The sequence below is a fragment of the Oncorhynchus mykiss genome, chromosome 20 (assembly GCF_057628025.1).
Source record: "Oncorhynchus mykiss isolate SJ-2025 chromosome 20, ASM5762802v1, whole genome shotgun sequence".
NCBI lineage: Eukaryota > Metazoa > Chordata > Actinopteri > Salmoniformes > Salmonidae > Oncorhynchus > Oncorhynchus mykiss.
Window position 1 is genome coordinate 15,650,301 of NC_143041.1, and position 15,255 is coordinate 15,665,555.

At 41.6% G+C, this 15,255-nt stretch overlaps 1 protein-coding gene and 1 long non-coding RNA gene across 2 annotated transcripts; both read left to right on the plus strand.

The window, feature by feature from the left end:
* Positions 1–268: 268 nt before the first annotated feature.
* On the plus strand, positions 269–5,951 carry syt15 (synaptotagmin XV). The gene is made up of 7 exons (XM_021575681.3): positions 269–551; positions 1,680–1,866; positions 2,471–2,592; positions 2,690–2,979; positions 3,087–3,254; positions 3,339–3,447; positions 5,565–5,951. The coding sequence occupies exons 1-7, from the start codon at positions 545–547 to the stop codon at positions 5,897–5,899; spliced, it is 1,218 nt and encodes a 405-aa protein (XP_021431356.3). The 5' UTR covers positions 269–544; the 3' UTR covers positions 5,900–5,951.
* LOC149974410 (uncharacterized) lies at positions 3,481–4,780 on the plus strand. The gene is made up of 2 exons (XR_016489349.1): positions 3,481–3,866; positions 4,213–4,780. It is a non-coding gene; the product is annotated as an uncharacterized LOC149974410 (long non-coding RNA).
* Positions 5,952–15,255: the final 9,304 nt, after the last annotated feature.

A 15,255-nucleotide genomic window follows, 5' to 3' on the forward strand; every position in this document is an offset into this window, starting at 1 on the left:
AGCGTTAGTCTTAGCCCTAAGGATAAGCATCTTGTCATCTCATTAGCTGTAGCTCTGCTCTCTCAGACTGACCAATCCCTGTGCAGAGAATCAGTTTGTTGGTGCATGAGTGCATGTTTGTGTGCAATGACTATTGCTCAGGTGAAAAGTTAAACATTTTCCCCATGGCCCAAATAAAATGTATATGAATTTACTGAATGGGTTAAAATTATGTTGCCTGTGTGTGTGTGTGTGTGTGTGTGTGTATGTGTGTGTGTGTGTGTTCGTGCGTGCGTGCGTGTGGCCTTGAGTCTGTGAGGCCCAGAGTCCTGAAGCTAGGGGTGGGAAGGCAACAGCTGTATCTTACATTCAATACCACCTGGTTTCCAGACTGGAACTGTGTACGGGAACACACTGGAACACTACCTTGACTTACATTCAACTTATTCCTACCTGAACCTCCGGTTCTGTAGGAGGGGAAAAGAGCAAAGCAGAAAGAGAGGAATAATGTGGAGGGTAATGACGGTGTAATGACTGAAGGGTCAAGAAACAAAGGGAGAGAGACATGGCTGGTGAGTAAAAATACTGGAGAGAACCCAATTCACCCTCTGTTTCCTTCCCTTCACCTTCATCTGAAGTTCACTTTTTTACTCAGAAATAATTGTTTATAGATGTGAAGAATACAACTTATATTATTGTGCAGAATTTTGCCAGGCAGAGGAGATTGACAGGCAAACAGACATACAACTCAGAAAGTGTTCATACCCCTTGATTTATTTTTGTATACATTTTTTTTTATTTAACCAGGTAGGCCAGTTGAGAACAAGTTCTCATTTACAACTGCGACCTGGCCAACATGAAGCAAAGCAGTTTGACACATACAACACAGAGTTACACATGGAATAAACAAACGTACAGTCAATAACACAATAGAAAAAAGTATATATATATATATATATATATATATATATAGAGTGTGTGCAAATGGCGTGAGGAGGTAAGGCAATAAATAGGCCATAGTAGCGAAGCAAGTACAATTTAGCAAATTTACACTGGAGTGATAGATGTGCAGATGATGATGTGCAAGTAGAAATACTGGTGTGCAAAAGAGCAGAAAAGTAAATAAAAACAATATGGGGATGAGGTAGGTAGATTGAATGGGCTATTAACAGATGGGCTGTGTACAGCTGCAGCGATCGGTTAGCTGCTCAGATAGCTGATGTTTAAAGTTAGTGAGGGAGAAAAAAAGTCTCCAACTTCAGCAAAGTTTTGTGCAATTCGTTCCAGTCATTGGCAGCAGATTATTCTGTGTCACAGTGTTACGTCTGTCGTTAAATGAAGACCAAGGTGCAGCGTGGGAGGCGTACCTTTTCTCTATTAATGTTCCACCAAAAACAATAAACAACTCACCGAATGTAAAGCTAGGAGTGCAAACACATGCAACACACAAAGACAAGATCCCCCAACAGAAGGTGGGAAAAGGGCTGCCTAAGTATGATCCCCAATCAGAGACAACGATAGACAGCTGCCTCTGATTGGGAACCATACAAACATACAAAGGCTAACAAAGAAATATAAACATAGATTTCCCACCCTAGTCATACCCTGACCTACCAAATAGAGAATTTAAAGGATCGCTAAGGTCAGGGCGTGACAGTACCAAAGGGGTATGAATGCTTTCTGAAGGCACTGTATTTCAGATCCAACAATGTTGAAGGCTGTTGGTCTGTCTTTGGGACTCTTCCTCTTGCTTCTGATTGGTGTATCTGTCTACTTCCTGTGGAGGAGGTGCGGCCAAAGACAATACCAGGAAATGGTCACCATGATAGCCCCCTTCCCAGCGTGCACCACTCCAATTCTCCTGACCAATCAGAGACCCAGGTACAGGTGAGTGTCAGGTCACAGCCCCTAAATGTGTGCGTGTGTGTGTGTTGGAGTATGTTCCTCTGCCCAGGTGTTGCTGACACATGCCAGATCTTACAACGCTTGATAAGTATTTTTAGTATCCGCTAACCACATCATATGTTATACCAATCTGTCAGTCGATGACACAGTCGATGACACAGTCGATGACGTGGCACGCAACCATTAGTTGATGCATGCAGGGGAACACAATCTATATGTGTATAAAGAAAGAGAGCAATATGTTAGATAATGGTCGTGTTCCCCTGCTCAGACGTTGCATGCGTTAACCAATGGTTGTGTGCCACACCATCGACTGTGCCGTCAGGCACCAGATAGCTCTGGTAACATATGGTAACATGCTGATTCCGCCAAGCCCGTTCCCTTGGCTGTGGTTTCGCTAGATAGTAGGTAGGGACAGTGGGAATGGTAACCAGATAGCTCTGGTAACACCAGATAACATAGTGGTCAGCTGATACCTAAAATAGGTCTGGGATATGTCGGCAACGTCTGAGCATAGGAACATGACCAAAGCCACTGTGTTATTTGTAGATGTTATGATAATTTTCTGTGCCTCTCTCTGTGATAGGCCAGATGAGATCCCATTCTTTCTGCCGCCCCGATTTAAACCAACTCTCAGGAGCGAGGAGGGGGAGGAAGAGGGACGGAAGGACCTCAGCAACACCCATCGTGGATCTCTCACAGTAGGGAGTAGGTTAGGAGGAGGGGAGGGCAACACTGTCTGTATGTCTCGCATATCACCCACTCCCACTAATTGGGCTACTTTGTGCTACTTCTTCCTCTCTAGGCTGGTATCCAGTAGGTAGTGTAAGGGCAGGTCTGTACTGGGTCCCTGATGTCAGTGAGGTGTCACCCCCTCCTGGTCGTGCTGTGCAACTGTGCTTCTCAGTGGCCTATCGCCATGACAACGAACAGCTTTATGTCTCGCTGCTCCGCCTGAGAAACTTGCCAACATGTTTCTATAGTAACGACACACTGGCAGAACTGCGACTTCTCCCTGACGACCGTCGCCGACACAAGGCCAGGGCCCGATGCAGGGGTCGCGACCCTGAGTTCAACGACAGCTTTGTGTTCCAGGTACACACACAAACACACTAAATTGGTTCCTTTAACTCCCACTAGACAAACTCACCCCCCAATCTCTCTCTCTCTCTCTCTCTCTCTCTCTTTCTCTCTCTCTCCAGGTATCGAGTGTGTGTGTATCTGAGAGTGTGCTCAGTGTGTACGTGTTGAGTGTGGATCAGGGAGGCAGGCACCATGCGGTGGGCAGGGTTCTGTTCCCTATTGAAGGGGAGCTGGGGGAGGGGGGCAGGCTGCTCTGGAGAGACCTAGAGACTAAGGACGAAATGCAGGTACACACACACACACACACATAGACACACACACACACACACACACAACCTGCAGTAAGTAGCTCTTTTTTTTCTCTCTGTCAGTGTTCAGGTCTTGGTGATATTCAGGTGTCTCTGAACTATAGTCCGTCTCTACAACGCCTCACTGTGGTCATACTGAGAGCCCGCAGCCTGCAGATACACACTGACACAGGTTAGTGTCTGCATACATGTGTGTGTTCTGTTATCAGGGGCCTGTTGCACAAAAGTAGAATTAAGACATCCGGGATAAATGACTCAGCTGAGCTCAATGAAGCCAAAACATGTGCGTCCAGGCTTAATTGGTTGCACAAAGACCAAGCCAGGATGAGCAGACACGGATTCATTAAGCCAGGTGAAACCAATCCTGGATAGGTGCGCGCTCACGGCTCACTCAAATAGACCCCGCCACAGATCACAGATTAACTGATTTACCATGGCAACTAGAGCCGCGTACTTTTCCCCGTCGGAAGCACAAATCCTCATGGAGGCATACGAGGAGGTAAAAGATATAATTAAGAAGAAAGGCAACACCGCCAATGTGATAAAGCAAAGAGAAAAAGCGTGGCAAAGTATTGCAGACCGCCTGAATGCGTAAGTAGTGCACAATTACACACTCACCGCTCCGCTGAAACATCACAATTACAATTCAAATATTTAATCTCCAAAAATGCAGTTGTACTGTAATTATGAAACGGTTAAATTTTTTATTGAAATGCACTGCAGATATGAGTGAAATTGTGTAAAGTAACTCCATCACACTGTATAAAGCTATGATACATTTTTTGATATTTTTACTGAAAACAAGACAAAAATACCAAGTAATTTTTTTGCAGTGTGACTCCATTAAATGTGTGTGTGTGTGTGTGTGTGTGTGTGTGTGTGTGTGTGTGTGTGTGTGTGTGTATTAAACATGAACGGGCCAAAACGGACATGGCAGCAGGTCAAAATCAAATACAAGAACATTCTGCAGAATGGTATGGTCCCTGACTAATATTTAACAAAGCACAAGCATATATTGTGGGGCCTTCACCAGCCATGGACTGGGACAATCCGGCAATCTTCCCTGATGACGACAGTGGTCGGCTGCTGAGGGACCAATATGTGTTGAATTATTTTAGTTAGTATGTGTGCTTTCAATTTTGGTTAAATATGTCCTGCGGTGGCAGAGGAATTTGGGTTTTTTTGGGTTCGTTTTTTGACGAATTTGGCCTCTTATGATGTTTGTGCGGTATACTGTGTGTAATACAAGGCTGCAGGGAGGCTACTGCATCCATTCATTTGTCTGTTCAGTTGATGTGTATGGATTTGTCCTGCATTTATTTTAGTGTGCAGACATGCAGGGTGTGTTATATACAGACCTTTGAATGTGTATGTATCATTTTGTATAATATGCTTGGATTCTGTGCTTTCCATCTTGTAGAGTCACTGTGACTTCAGTTTCGAAAGGAGCTGATGGTTTACCTGCTTTGTTTTGTCCTTATTCAATAAAGGAACATAATGTTACACATTGTGTTTTTATATTCATATGGAATGTGTATTTGTTTATATGACAGAGTACTAGGGCCACACTGAAGAAAAAGGATAAAGTCATAAATTTATGAGGCTGGTTCTTTCTGCAGAAAAGCTACATATTGTTCTTACAGTTTTGATACTTATGACAATGTGATACTTAATATTCTGGCACATCAGCATGTCTTTGTTTATGAAACCATACTGAAGTACAATTTCACGAAATGCCCCACACCTGTCATTTTAACAACTGTCCTCCTTTAAAACAACTGGTTACAATATTATGACTTGTGTTTTTTTCCCCTCTGTGGCCCTAATATTCTATCATTTTATATATAGCCTTATAGTCTATGGGAAACTGTAAATTATCTAATGATAGCAACATCTAAAAATCATTTTTTATCCAAAATCATTGAAATGAATGATCACAAACGTTTAAATAATAACAGTGGGTCTAGTTATATGTGATAACAATGTATAGTGAGCAGTGAAATAACTATTGGTTTCCATTTGTGGTGACTGCTGACTGACATTAGGGATGAGATTAAATAGATCCTGGAATTTAGCCTGGTCTGGAGCAGGCTAGCTCCACAGAATAAATCTCCATGGTAATTTATACCATAACATATCCTCCTGCCCCCTATCCATCTTTAGTGCAACCGGATTACGGATCAATTGAGCCAGGATCACCAAGATATCCTGGCTTAATCCCTTATCCTAGTTTTGTGCAACAGGCCCCTGGTGTGTTCTCAAGTGTGATTGTGTTTATTTTGTTTTCAGGCATGTGTTTCCAGGTGAGCCTACAGATCCACACTCGGGTAGTTAAATCCAGACGGACGCCTGTGGTTTGTAGTGGAGCTGACCCTGGCTTCAACCACAAGATGACCTTTAAGCTTCGCCCCTCTCAGCTCGACCAGACCAGTCTGACCTTGGAGCTGATTGGATCAGGCCTTACCCCAGTAGGTGTGGTGGTGCTGGGGCCATTCATGTATGCCAGGGGGCCTCAGCTTCAGCACTGGACTGACATGGTCAATACACCCAACGAACTGGTCAAACAGTGGCATGGACTAGGCAAGCCCACAACACACACACACACAGCAAGATCATTTATTTAATTGTCTACATTTTTCACAGATGTCTTTCACAATAAATAAATTCCTTACTCCATCTTTCTTGTTGTTTCTGTGGTAATTGAGCACTGTAACGAGTGTGCTGGGAGTCAGGAAGCAAGTTCAGGGAGTGAATCATTTAAATGAATAAATGAACAAAACATAATACAAAACAAGGAACAGCACACAGACAAGAAACAGAAACAATGACGCCTGGGGAAGGAACCAAAGGGAGTGACATGTGATGGAGTCCAGGTGAGCGTCACGATGGTGACCGGTGTGCACCATAACGACCAGCCTGGTGACGGAGCACACGTGACAAGCACTTACAGGAACACGTGTGTATAAATGATTTGACAAACCCTACAAAAAGAAAGTGATATATTTATATATATTTTGTGTTTACAGAACAGATTTTCTCACATAGTTGTGGTTCAAAGGTCCAATGCAGCCACTTTTATCTCAATATCAAATCATTTCTGGATAACAATTAAGCATCTGACTGTGACTGTTTTCAATGCAAATGGTCAAAAAGAAAGAAAAATAGCTACTTAGCAAAGAGAAATTTCTCAATCAAGAATTTTGCCAGGACTGTCTGGGAGTGGGACTGGTACTGGGAAGAGGAAAAGTGAAAATGAGCTGTTATTGGCAGAGATATTTTGAAATATCTGTTATTGATCTATTAACTCATTTACCACATAGTGATGTCACCATGGAAGGCCAAAACTTTCTCCCAGCTCTTACATTAAAAGGGCATTATCATAATTTGATTGACTATTATTTTATTTTTTTTTTATCAAGGGAGGCAAAATGCTTGCTGGCTTCCCGTGCATTCAATGCTATGGGCGGCAACAATGTCATACTCTTTGTGACTAGACAGCATCAGATAGATGGCCAACACACAGAGACAAAAAAAGCATATAAAAAAATGTATCTTTCGTCTCTCTGTGTTTTCATCATTTGTATCTCACTTGAGAAAGCATCTGAGTCGAGCGAAACAGCGCCCCTCTGTCGCTGTATGTGTAGGCCATCTATGTGATCATGTCTGGTCATAAAGAGTATGACATTTTTGCAGCCCCTAGCATTGAATGCACGGGAAGCCGGCAGGCATTTGGCCTCCCTTGCTAAAAAAAAAAAAAGACTATTATTTTTGGAGTGAATTCAACTGTGACTTTGTGACTTGCGGTAACTCACTGTAAGGTGTAGTCCGAAAATGTCGGACACATTATCTTGACCATGCTGTAGGTCATGTAACTGTTTGTTATATGCAATAGGCTATGCTTTGTGGACTTCACCTGACAGAAGTTGCTCTCCGGTTTTGTGATGAAAAAAAGGTGTGGTTGAATGTATTATTCTTATTGTCTCGGCCTTGGGCCTATATATCACTGGCCACAAGGCATATGAACTAACAGGTTATAGAGCAAACAATGCAATTATCACAACACATGGGTTGGAATATGGCTGTTGTTTATGGCTTCCCCAGTGATTTTATCCATGTACCGCTACTGTATATAGACCCTGTGTTTTAATCAAATAAATTATACTGTACATACTACCTCAAATAACCGGTGCCCCTGCACATTGACTCTGTATCGGTACCCCTCTGTATATTGTCTCGCTATTGTTATTTCACTGCTGCTCTTTAATTACTTCTTACTTTTATCTCTTATTCTTATCTGTATTTTTTATAACTGCATTGTTGGTTAAGGACTCGTAAGGAAGCGGTATTTGGCACATGTGACTAATACAATTTGATTTGATCTAAATGTTGTATGAACAATGTGGAGATTGAGAAAGTTGAGTAGACTAAACTGCTTGGTGGCCCTTAAGTGGCCCTTAATGTATACGGAGAGCTAACATCAATGACACGCAGGTCAATCTCTCTTGGCTCAAAGTAGAAGAGGATTGACTGCATCATTACTGGTCTTTGTGAGAGGTATTAACATGTCGAAAGCACCGAGATGTCTCTTCAAACGACTGTCACACAGCTCAGACAGTCATGCATACCCCACATGACATGCCACTAGAGGTCTCTTCACAGTCCCTGAGTCCAGAAAACACACAGGACTACATAGAGTCATGACTACATGGAACTCTATTCCACATCAACTAACTCATGGAAGCAGTAAAATCTGATTTAAAAAACAGATCAAACTATAGTATCGAACAACATGGACTGTGAAAAGACACACACACACACACACACACACACACACACACACACACACACACACACACACACACACACACACACACACACAAACGCATTGCTAGCACACCCACTCTACACATACCACAGTGTATTGGTGTATGGGGATATTGTACATTTTGTGTTGTGGAAATGTAGTAGATAGCTAGTTTGCTAGTACTAAAGTTTCAATGCTGGCTAGCTAACTTTACAATCTATGCTTAACTTGCTAGGTAACTATTTATATATAAAGCTGAGGGATGGGCCTAGAGAAATGTAATCGCTCTCAGATGAATGCCAGGACTGACCATCCATGATATCAAAATGATTGTTTTAACCATGTTTTGTGGCTATACAGTGTTTAACGAATTTAGGGGGGAGCCAGGTGGGGCTCCGCTCCCCTGAATGAGACGTTAGCTCCCCTAAATGCAACAAAAGTCCCACTTTGGGGCGAAGGGGTCTCTTAATAATGCTAATTTGACCATTCTCCTATTTGTTTCAAATGAAGTGGTAAATATGTTCTACGGTGAAACAAACACCCCCACCTCTCTGTCATTGGGTGAATAATTGTGTTCTGTGGCAGGCTGTCCATCCAGTAGTGCTGAATTTCGGCCTCACCTGGCTCCTTTACATATAGATTGTCCTTTGTACCTTCTCATTTTTGCCATTTGTTTGCCATGTGTCCTTGATAATAATAGCCTATGCCTTTATTACAGTGCATTAGATTTATCCATTGATTCATCAGTGTTCGTTTTTGTCAGTCAGCTGTTACTCATTGTTTTTCAGGTATGTGCAGGTACTGGTGTTCTCAGTGCCATCCATTGCCAGAAGTAGTAGACCCTTTATTTAGCTTCATTATTTTCTATTAATATTTGTTTTATTTACTAGGTCACGTGATGATAGTCGACAATATCACTAGAGAACTAGTCTACAGCTAGACATCAATGCGCATCCAATCCATCCAGCAAGTAGACAAACATTTTTTTTTATGACCGTAGGTCTATAGTTGACTCTTTTGGTTAGAAGCATTCGATTTTGCAATGGCATAGGCCTACATTATTTGGGATTTGTGTGCCCATGAGAACTGTTTATATGGTGAAACATAATTCAATGTTACGCAGGTATAGTTTCCCTTGCAGTGCATTTTCCCGAGATCTCCAAGATACATGATTCGTACAGGGTTTAAGTTCTATGTTCTAATTCAATTGTTCAATGCTTAGGCCTAATAATGACAAATAACACTGTAATAAATGTAATTAATGTAAGGAAAGAAAAGCATTATTACGTGCTCTACCACCCCTGTTATCTACACGATTAAATGTCCACGTGGGCTGTGTTATGTAGGTAAAACCTCTCGTTTTCTTAAACAGAGAATTAGTGAACATAGTTCAATCAGGAGAAACGACAGCGATTATCCAGTCACAGTACATTTGAAAAACATTACATTTATACCTTTAGATATTGTGGCATAGAGAAAGTCAAATATCAAACAGGGGAGGTGAAATAAATAATTATCTGAGCAAAAGATAACGTTTTTGGATTTTCATCCTCCAGACATTATTCCCAAAAGGTCTTAATGAGGAAATTCCCATGCATGTTATGTTGTAAATGTGAACATGAATTAATGCTACCACTTGATTTCAGATGACTCTGGCGTTTTTTTCTTGCGCTGTGCCCAATGATTTATGAAAGCTTACTTGGTAGGTCGATGTCCTCATTGTGTTTTTACAGACTAGTTTAATGCGTTTTATGTACACACTTTATTAGAATACTTCTGAAATGCACATTATTATTATTATATTTGCTTACTTTCTCTCTACTCCAACCCCATTCGATTCACTGAACGGATGTGGGTGGAGCAATGTCGACATAAGGGTACACATTATAAACACCCACAAAAGCGCTGACGAAGGCTTTTGTTGCGGATACCTAAAACTTCATAAAGAGCAGTGATACTAGCAAGAGCAGTGTGCAGGTTTCTTATTTTTTTCTCATCATACTCAACTGTTTCCATGCACCTGCAACGAAGATAGCTCAGACGTGCAAGTGCCTTTGACTTGTGGTCAGATTCCCTCAGGCCGAACAAATTTGCGCGTTTGTTTCAATGCTGCTTTGAATGTCATTAAGAAAACAGAAAGGTGTCAAAACATTTATTTTCGCAAACATCCTTTCTGAATTTAAAAGTAATCATCTAGTTTTTCAAAAGTATTCTATCTGTAATCCGATTACTATTTTTGCTGGTAACCTAATGTATTAGGCCTACAGTAAGATTATTATTATTATTACTTTTTAATCAGTTACTTGTAACAGATTACATGTAATTCGTTACTTTAAAAAGTACTTACTCCTTTACTCATAAACACTGCATTCATTTTCATTCGCTAGCTAGTACATTTATGCAAATTAGCTAATGTTATCTGAGGGCTCCATGTTGACGATGTGTGGCTAAATAAATCTGCACTCTGATTGGTAAGGCGAAAATAATTTTGCACAGTGATTGGCTTGAATCTTCAACGACTGAACCAACCATATCTCTGCCAATTGAATATAAATATATCCTTACAGTCTTTGCCTTAACATTACATCATGTTTCATGAGCTGAAATAAAATATCCCAGAAATGTTCCATACACACAAAAAGCAGATTTATCTCAAATTTTGTGCACACATTTGTTTACATCCCTGTTCGTGAGCATTTTATCCTTTGTCAAGATCATCCATCCACCTGACAGGTATGTTTTATCAAGAAGCTGATTAAACAGCATGATCATTACACAGGTGCACCTTGTGCTGGAGACAATAAAAGGCCACTTTAAAATGTACAGTTTTGTCACACAACATACAATGCCACAGATGTCTCAAGTTTTGAGGAAATGTGTAATTGGCATGCTGACTGCAGGAATGTCCACCTGAGCTGTTGCCAGATAATGTAATGTTAATTTCTCTACCATAAGCCGCCTCCAACGTCATTGTAGAGAATTCGGCAGTACGTTCAACCGGCCTCATAACCTCAGACCACGTGTATGGCGTTGTGTGGGGGAGCGGTTTGTGATGTCAACATCGTGAACAGAGTGCCCCATGGTGGCAGTGGGGTTATGGTATGGGCAGGCATAAACTACGGACAACAAACACAATTGCATTTTATCGATGGCAATTTGAATGCACTGAGATACCGTGATGAGATCCTGAGGCCCATTGTCATGCCATTCATCTGCCTCCATCACCTCTTGTTTCAGCATGATAATGCACGGACCGATGTCGCAAGGATCTGTACACAATTCCTGGAAGCTGAAAATGTCCCAGTTCCTCCGTTGCCTGCATACTCACCAGACATGTCACCCATTGAGCATGTTTGGGATGCTCTGGATCAACGTGTAAGACAGCGTGTTCCAGTTCCTGCCAATATCCAGCAACTTCGCACAGCCATTGAAGAGGAGTGGGACAACTTTCCACAGGCCACAATGAACAGCCTGATCAACTCTATGCGAAGGAGATGTGCAGTGGCGACCTATCATTCAGGGCAGGTTTTGAACCCCACATTTTTACAACATTTTTTGGCTTGCCTGTTTTGCGTGTTATTTTGGCATTAATACGTGTCACATATCAGTTAGCAAACAATGTTAAAAAAAATATATATATATATAATTGAGTTAATAAAGCCACATACAAACACAGTCTCATTTTTGTTTTCTTGAGTAAGGCAGCTCCAAAATGCAGGTGTTTCAGCCTAGCTCAGTGCTTTCTGTGGTGGTGGGGCAAGCCAGCAGAAAATACGGAGCGTTGCGCCGTGATTGATTCAGTGTTCTGTCACTCATGGGGACACTGCGTCACTGCCAAGTCTAAGGGTAGAGCTAGAACATTCTAGCCCCTTGGGTGCTGCCATAGAGTTACATTAGAAGTGCCCATTCAAGAAGGCTCAAGGTCATTGGCCACAGATAAAATGACATCAAATCATGTTATATGTACAGTAGCTTTCATTGGACTGATGTCAACATCATACTTTCAAAGTCTTAGTGAGCAGTTATCATCTTGAATCAAGTCGAAAACCTACTGGCAAATTATTTTCAATCCTTGTCATATGAAGATAAATAATGAAGAGAAATTGCAGAAAAAGCGTATCGATGCTCATCGGCCATAAAGATTACACAACAAGTTGGAGATCACAAATTCAACAATGAGTCATTTGGAAGGAATCAGTGACAGTGGCTAACTGCAAGCATTGCAAAGCAATGTAGAGTGGCTGTGTGGCCCCAAATCTGGGATTAAGGGGCTATTTTCCAAGTTAACAATGATAAACATTCAACATTGACCATGCTGTCAATGAAACATGATTGTTAACTCAGAACTGTGAAAACTTGACTCAGTGAGTTCAAAACAACTGGGAAGTCGGGAATAAACGAGCTCCGACTGGGAAAATAAGTTTTGAACGGTCATCCAGCTCGGAATTGTAAATCTGATCATTTTCTAGAGCTATGGCCTGAAGATCAATGACGTCATCATGATTCAACCCTGTTTTTTTTCCAGAGCCCCAGTTGTTTTGAAAGCACCAGAGATCCAGAGAATGCCAGACTTTGATGACAACATTTGCCCAGGAAGGAACGCCTTGTCACCTTCCTGTTCAAGTGAGCCCAGCACAACAAGGTGAGTCCAAAAATGTATTGTATGCTGCTGCATAAATTATGTAATATGCCAGGGAGATATGTATACTGTAGCTAAGAAAGTAATACTATGTGTATGTTATGTAGTAAGATGTTACAAGCCCATATGCCTCACCCTAATAATTTGGTCTATTTACCCCTCTTAATTCTGCCTACTGTTCTGAATTGGTGGTGCACATGTAGCCTGTAACCTGTTTTTGAGAAATGTAATCATTGAATATTGTAAGAGCTTTCATTGTCTGCTTATATGCACCCTTTATTCATCCTATGATTCTGACTTGGTGTACAGGTAGAACACTGTAAGAACAGCCCATGTTCTGAATTATGTTGCTGTACATTTCAAAAGGGCTAAACAAATAGTTATATTGACTACGTCCCTCCTAGCTCGCTCATTAATGTCTTAATCAAAATTACGGATTGCCTCTTATCGTCTCCTTATGCCATAGTTTGTACATCTCATTGTCATTAGAAATCACATTTGTTTAAGCAAGTCAGCCATATCAGCTATGTTTTAAAAAGGCAGTAAATGAGGCTGAATGAACTGTTTTGCAGCCAGACAAAGCTCCGCTGATAACCAGGTGTAGCAGTGGTAAGATGTTGGGACTGCTGCACTGTTGGAGCTAGTAACAGAAGCACTTCGCTGTGCCTGCTGTAACACCTGCAAATCTGTGTACACAATCAATAAAATGTCATTTGTTTAAGCTGGCCCAGGTGAAAACTGGATTGGTTTTAAAAACCAACTTGCCTGCCTCCCAGGCGTGAACCGCATTTAAAGCCCCTTGGAGAAGTCTCAAAACAAAGTGACGCATGTCAAGCACGTGGAGTAATGACTTAAGATTCTGTGTTTTCTAATGCAAAAGTGTTTGCCCATGAGAAAAATACATACAGTGGGGCAAAAAAGTATTTAGTCAGCCACCAATTGTGCAAGTTCTCCCACTTAAAAAGATGAGAGAGGCCTGTAATTTTCATCATAGGTACACTTCAACTATGACAGACAAAATGAGAAAAAAAATTCCAGAAAATCACATTGTAGGATTTTTAATGAATGTATTTGCAAATTATGGTGGAAAAATAAGTATTTGGTCACCTACAAACAAGCAAGATTTCTGGCTCTCACTTCTTCTTTAAGAGGCTCCTCTGTCCTCCACTCGTTACCTGTATTAATGGCACCTGTTTGAACTTGTTATCAGTATAAAAGACACCTGTCCACAACCTCAAACAGTCACACTCCAAACTCCACTATGGCCAAGACCAAAGAGCTGTCAAAGGACACCAGAAACCAAATTGTAGACCTGCACCAGGCTGGGAAGTGAGAATCTGCAATAGGTAAGCAGCTTGGTTTGAAGAAATCAACTGTGGGAGCAATTATTAGGAAATGGAAGACATACAAGACCACTGATAATCTCCCCCGATCTGGGGCTCCACGCAAGATCTCACCCCGTGGGGTCAAAATTATCACAAGAACGGTGAGCAAAAATCCCAGAACCACACGGGGGGACCTAGTGAATGACCTGCAGAGAGCTGGGACCAAAGTAACAAAGCCTACCATCAGTAACATACTACGCCGCCAGGGACTCAAATCCTGCAGTGCCAGACGTGTACGTGTCCCCCTGCTTAAGCCAGTACATGTCCAGGCGAGTCTGAAGTTTGCTAGAGAGCATTTGGATGATCCAGAAGAAGATTGGGAGAATGTCATATGGTCAGATGAAACCAAAATAGAACAACTCGTCGTGTTTGGAGGACAAAGAATGCTGAGTTGCATCCAAAGAACACCATACCTACTGTGAAGCATGGGGGTGGAAACATCATGCTTTTGGGGCTGTTTTTCTGCAAAGGGACCAGGACGACTGATCCGTGTAAAGGAAAGAATGAATGGGGCCATGTATTGTGAGATTTTGAATGAAAACCTCCTTCCATCAGCAAGGGCATTGAAGATGAAACGTGGCTGGGTCTTTCAGCATGACAATGATCCCAAACACACTGCCCGGGCAACGAAGGAGTGGCTTCGTAAGAAGCATTTAAAGGTCCTGGAGTGACCTAGCCAGTTTCCAGATCACAACCCCATAGAAAATCTTTGGAGGGAGTTGAAAGTCCGTGTTGCCCAGCAACAGCCCCAAAACATCACTGCTCTAGAGGAGATCTGCATGGAGGAATGGGCCAAAATACCAGCAACAGTGTGTGAAAACCTTGTGAAGACTGACAGAAAACACTTGCCCTCTGTCATTGCCAACAAAGGGTATATAACAAAGTATTGAGATAAACTTTTGTTATTGACCAAATACATATTTTCCACCATAATTTGCAAATACATTCATTAAAAATCCTACAATGTGATTTTCTGGATTTTTTTTCTCATTTTGTCTGTCATAGTTGAAGTGTACCTATGATGAAAATTACAGGCCTCTCTCATCTTTTTAAGTGGGAGAACTTGCACAATTGGTGGCTGACTAAATACTTTTTTTGCCCCACTGTATATGCTGTATCTGCCTGCCAAGGGAAACTACTTTAAATTCAAAC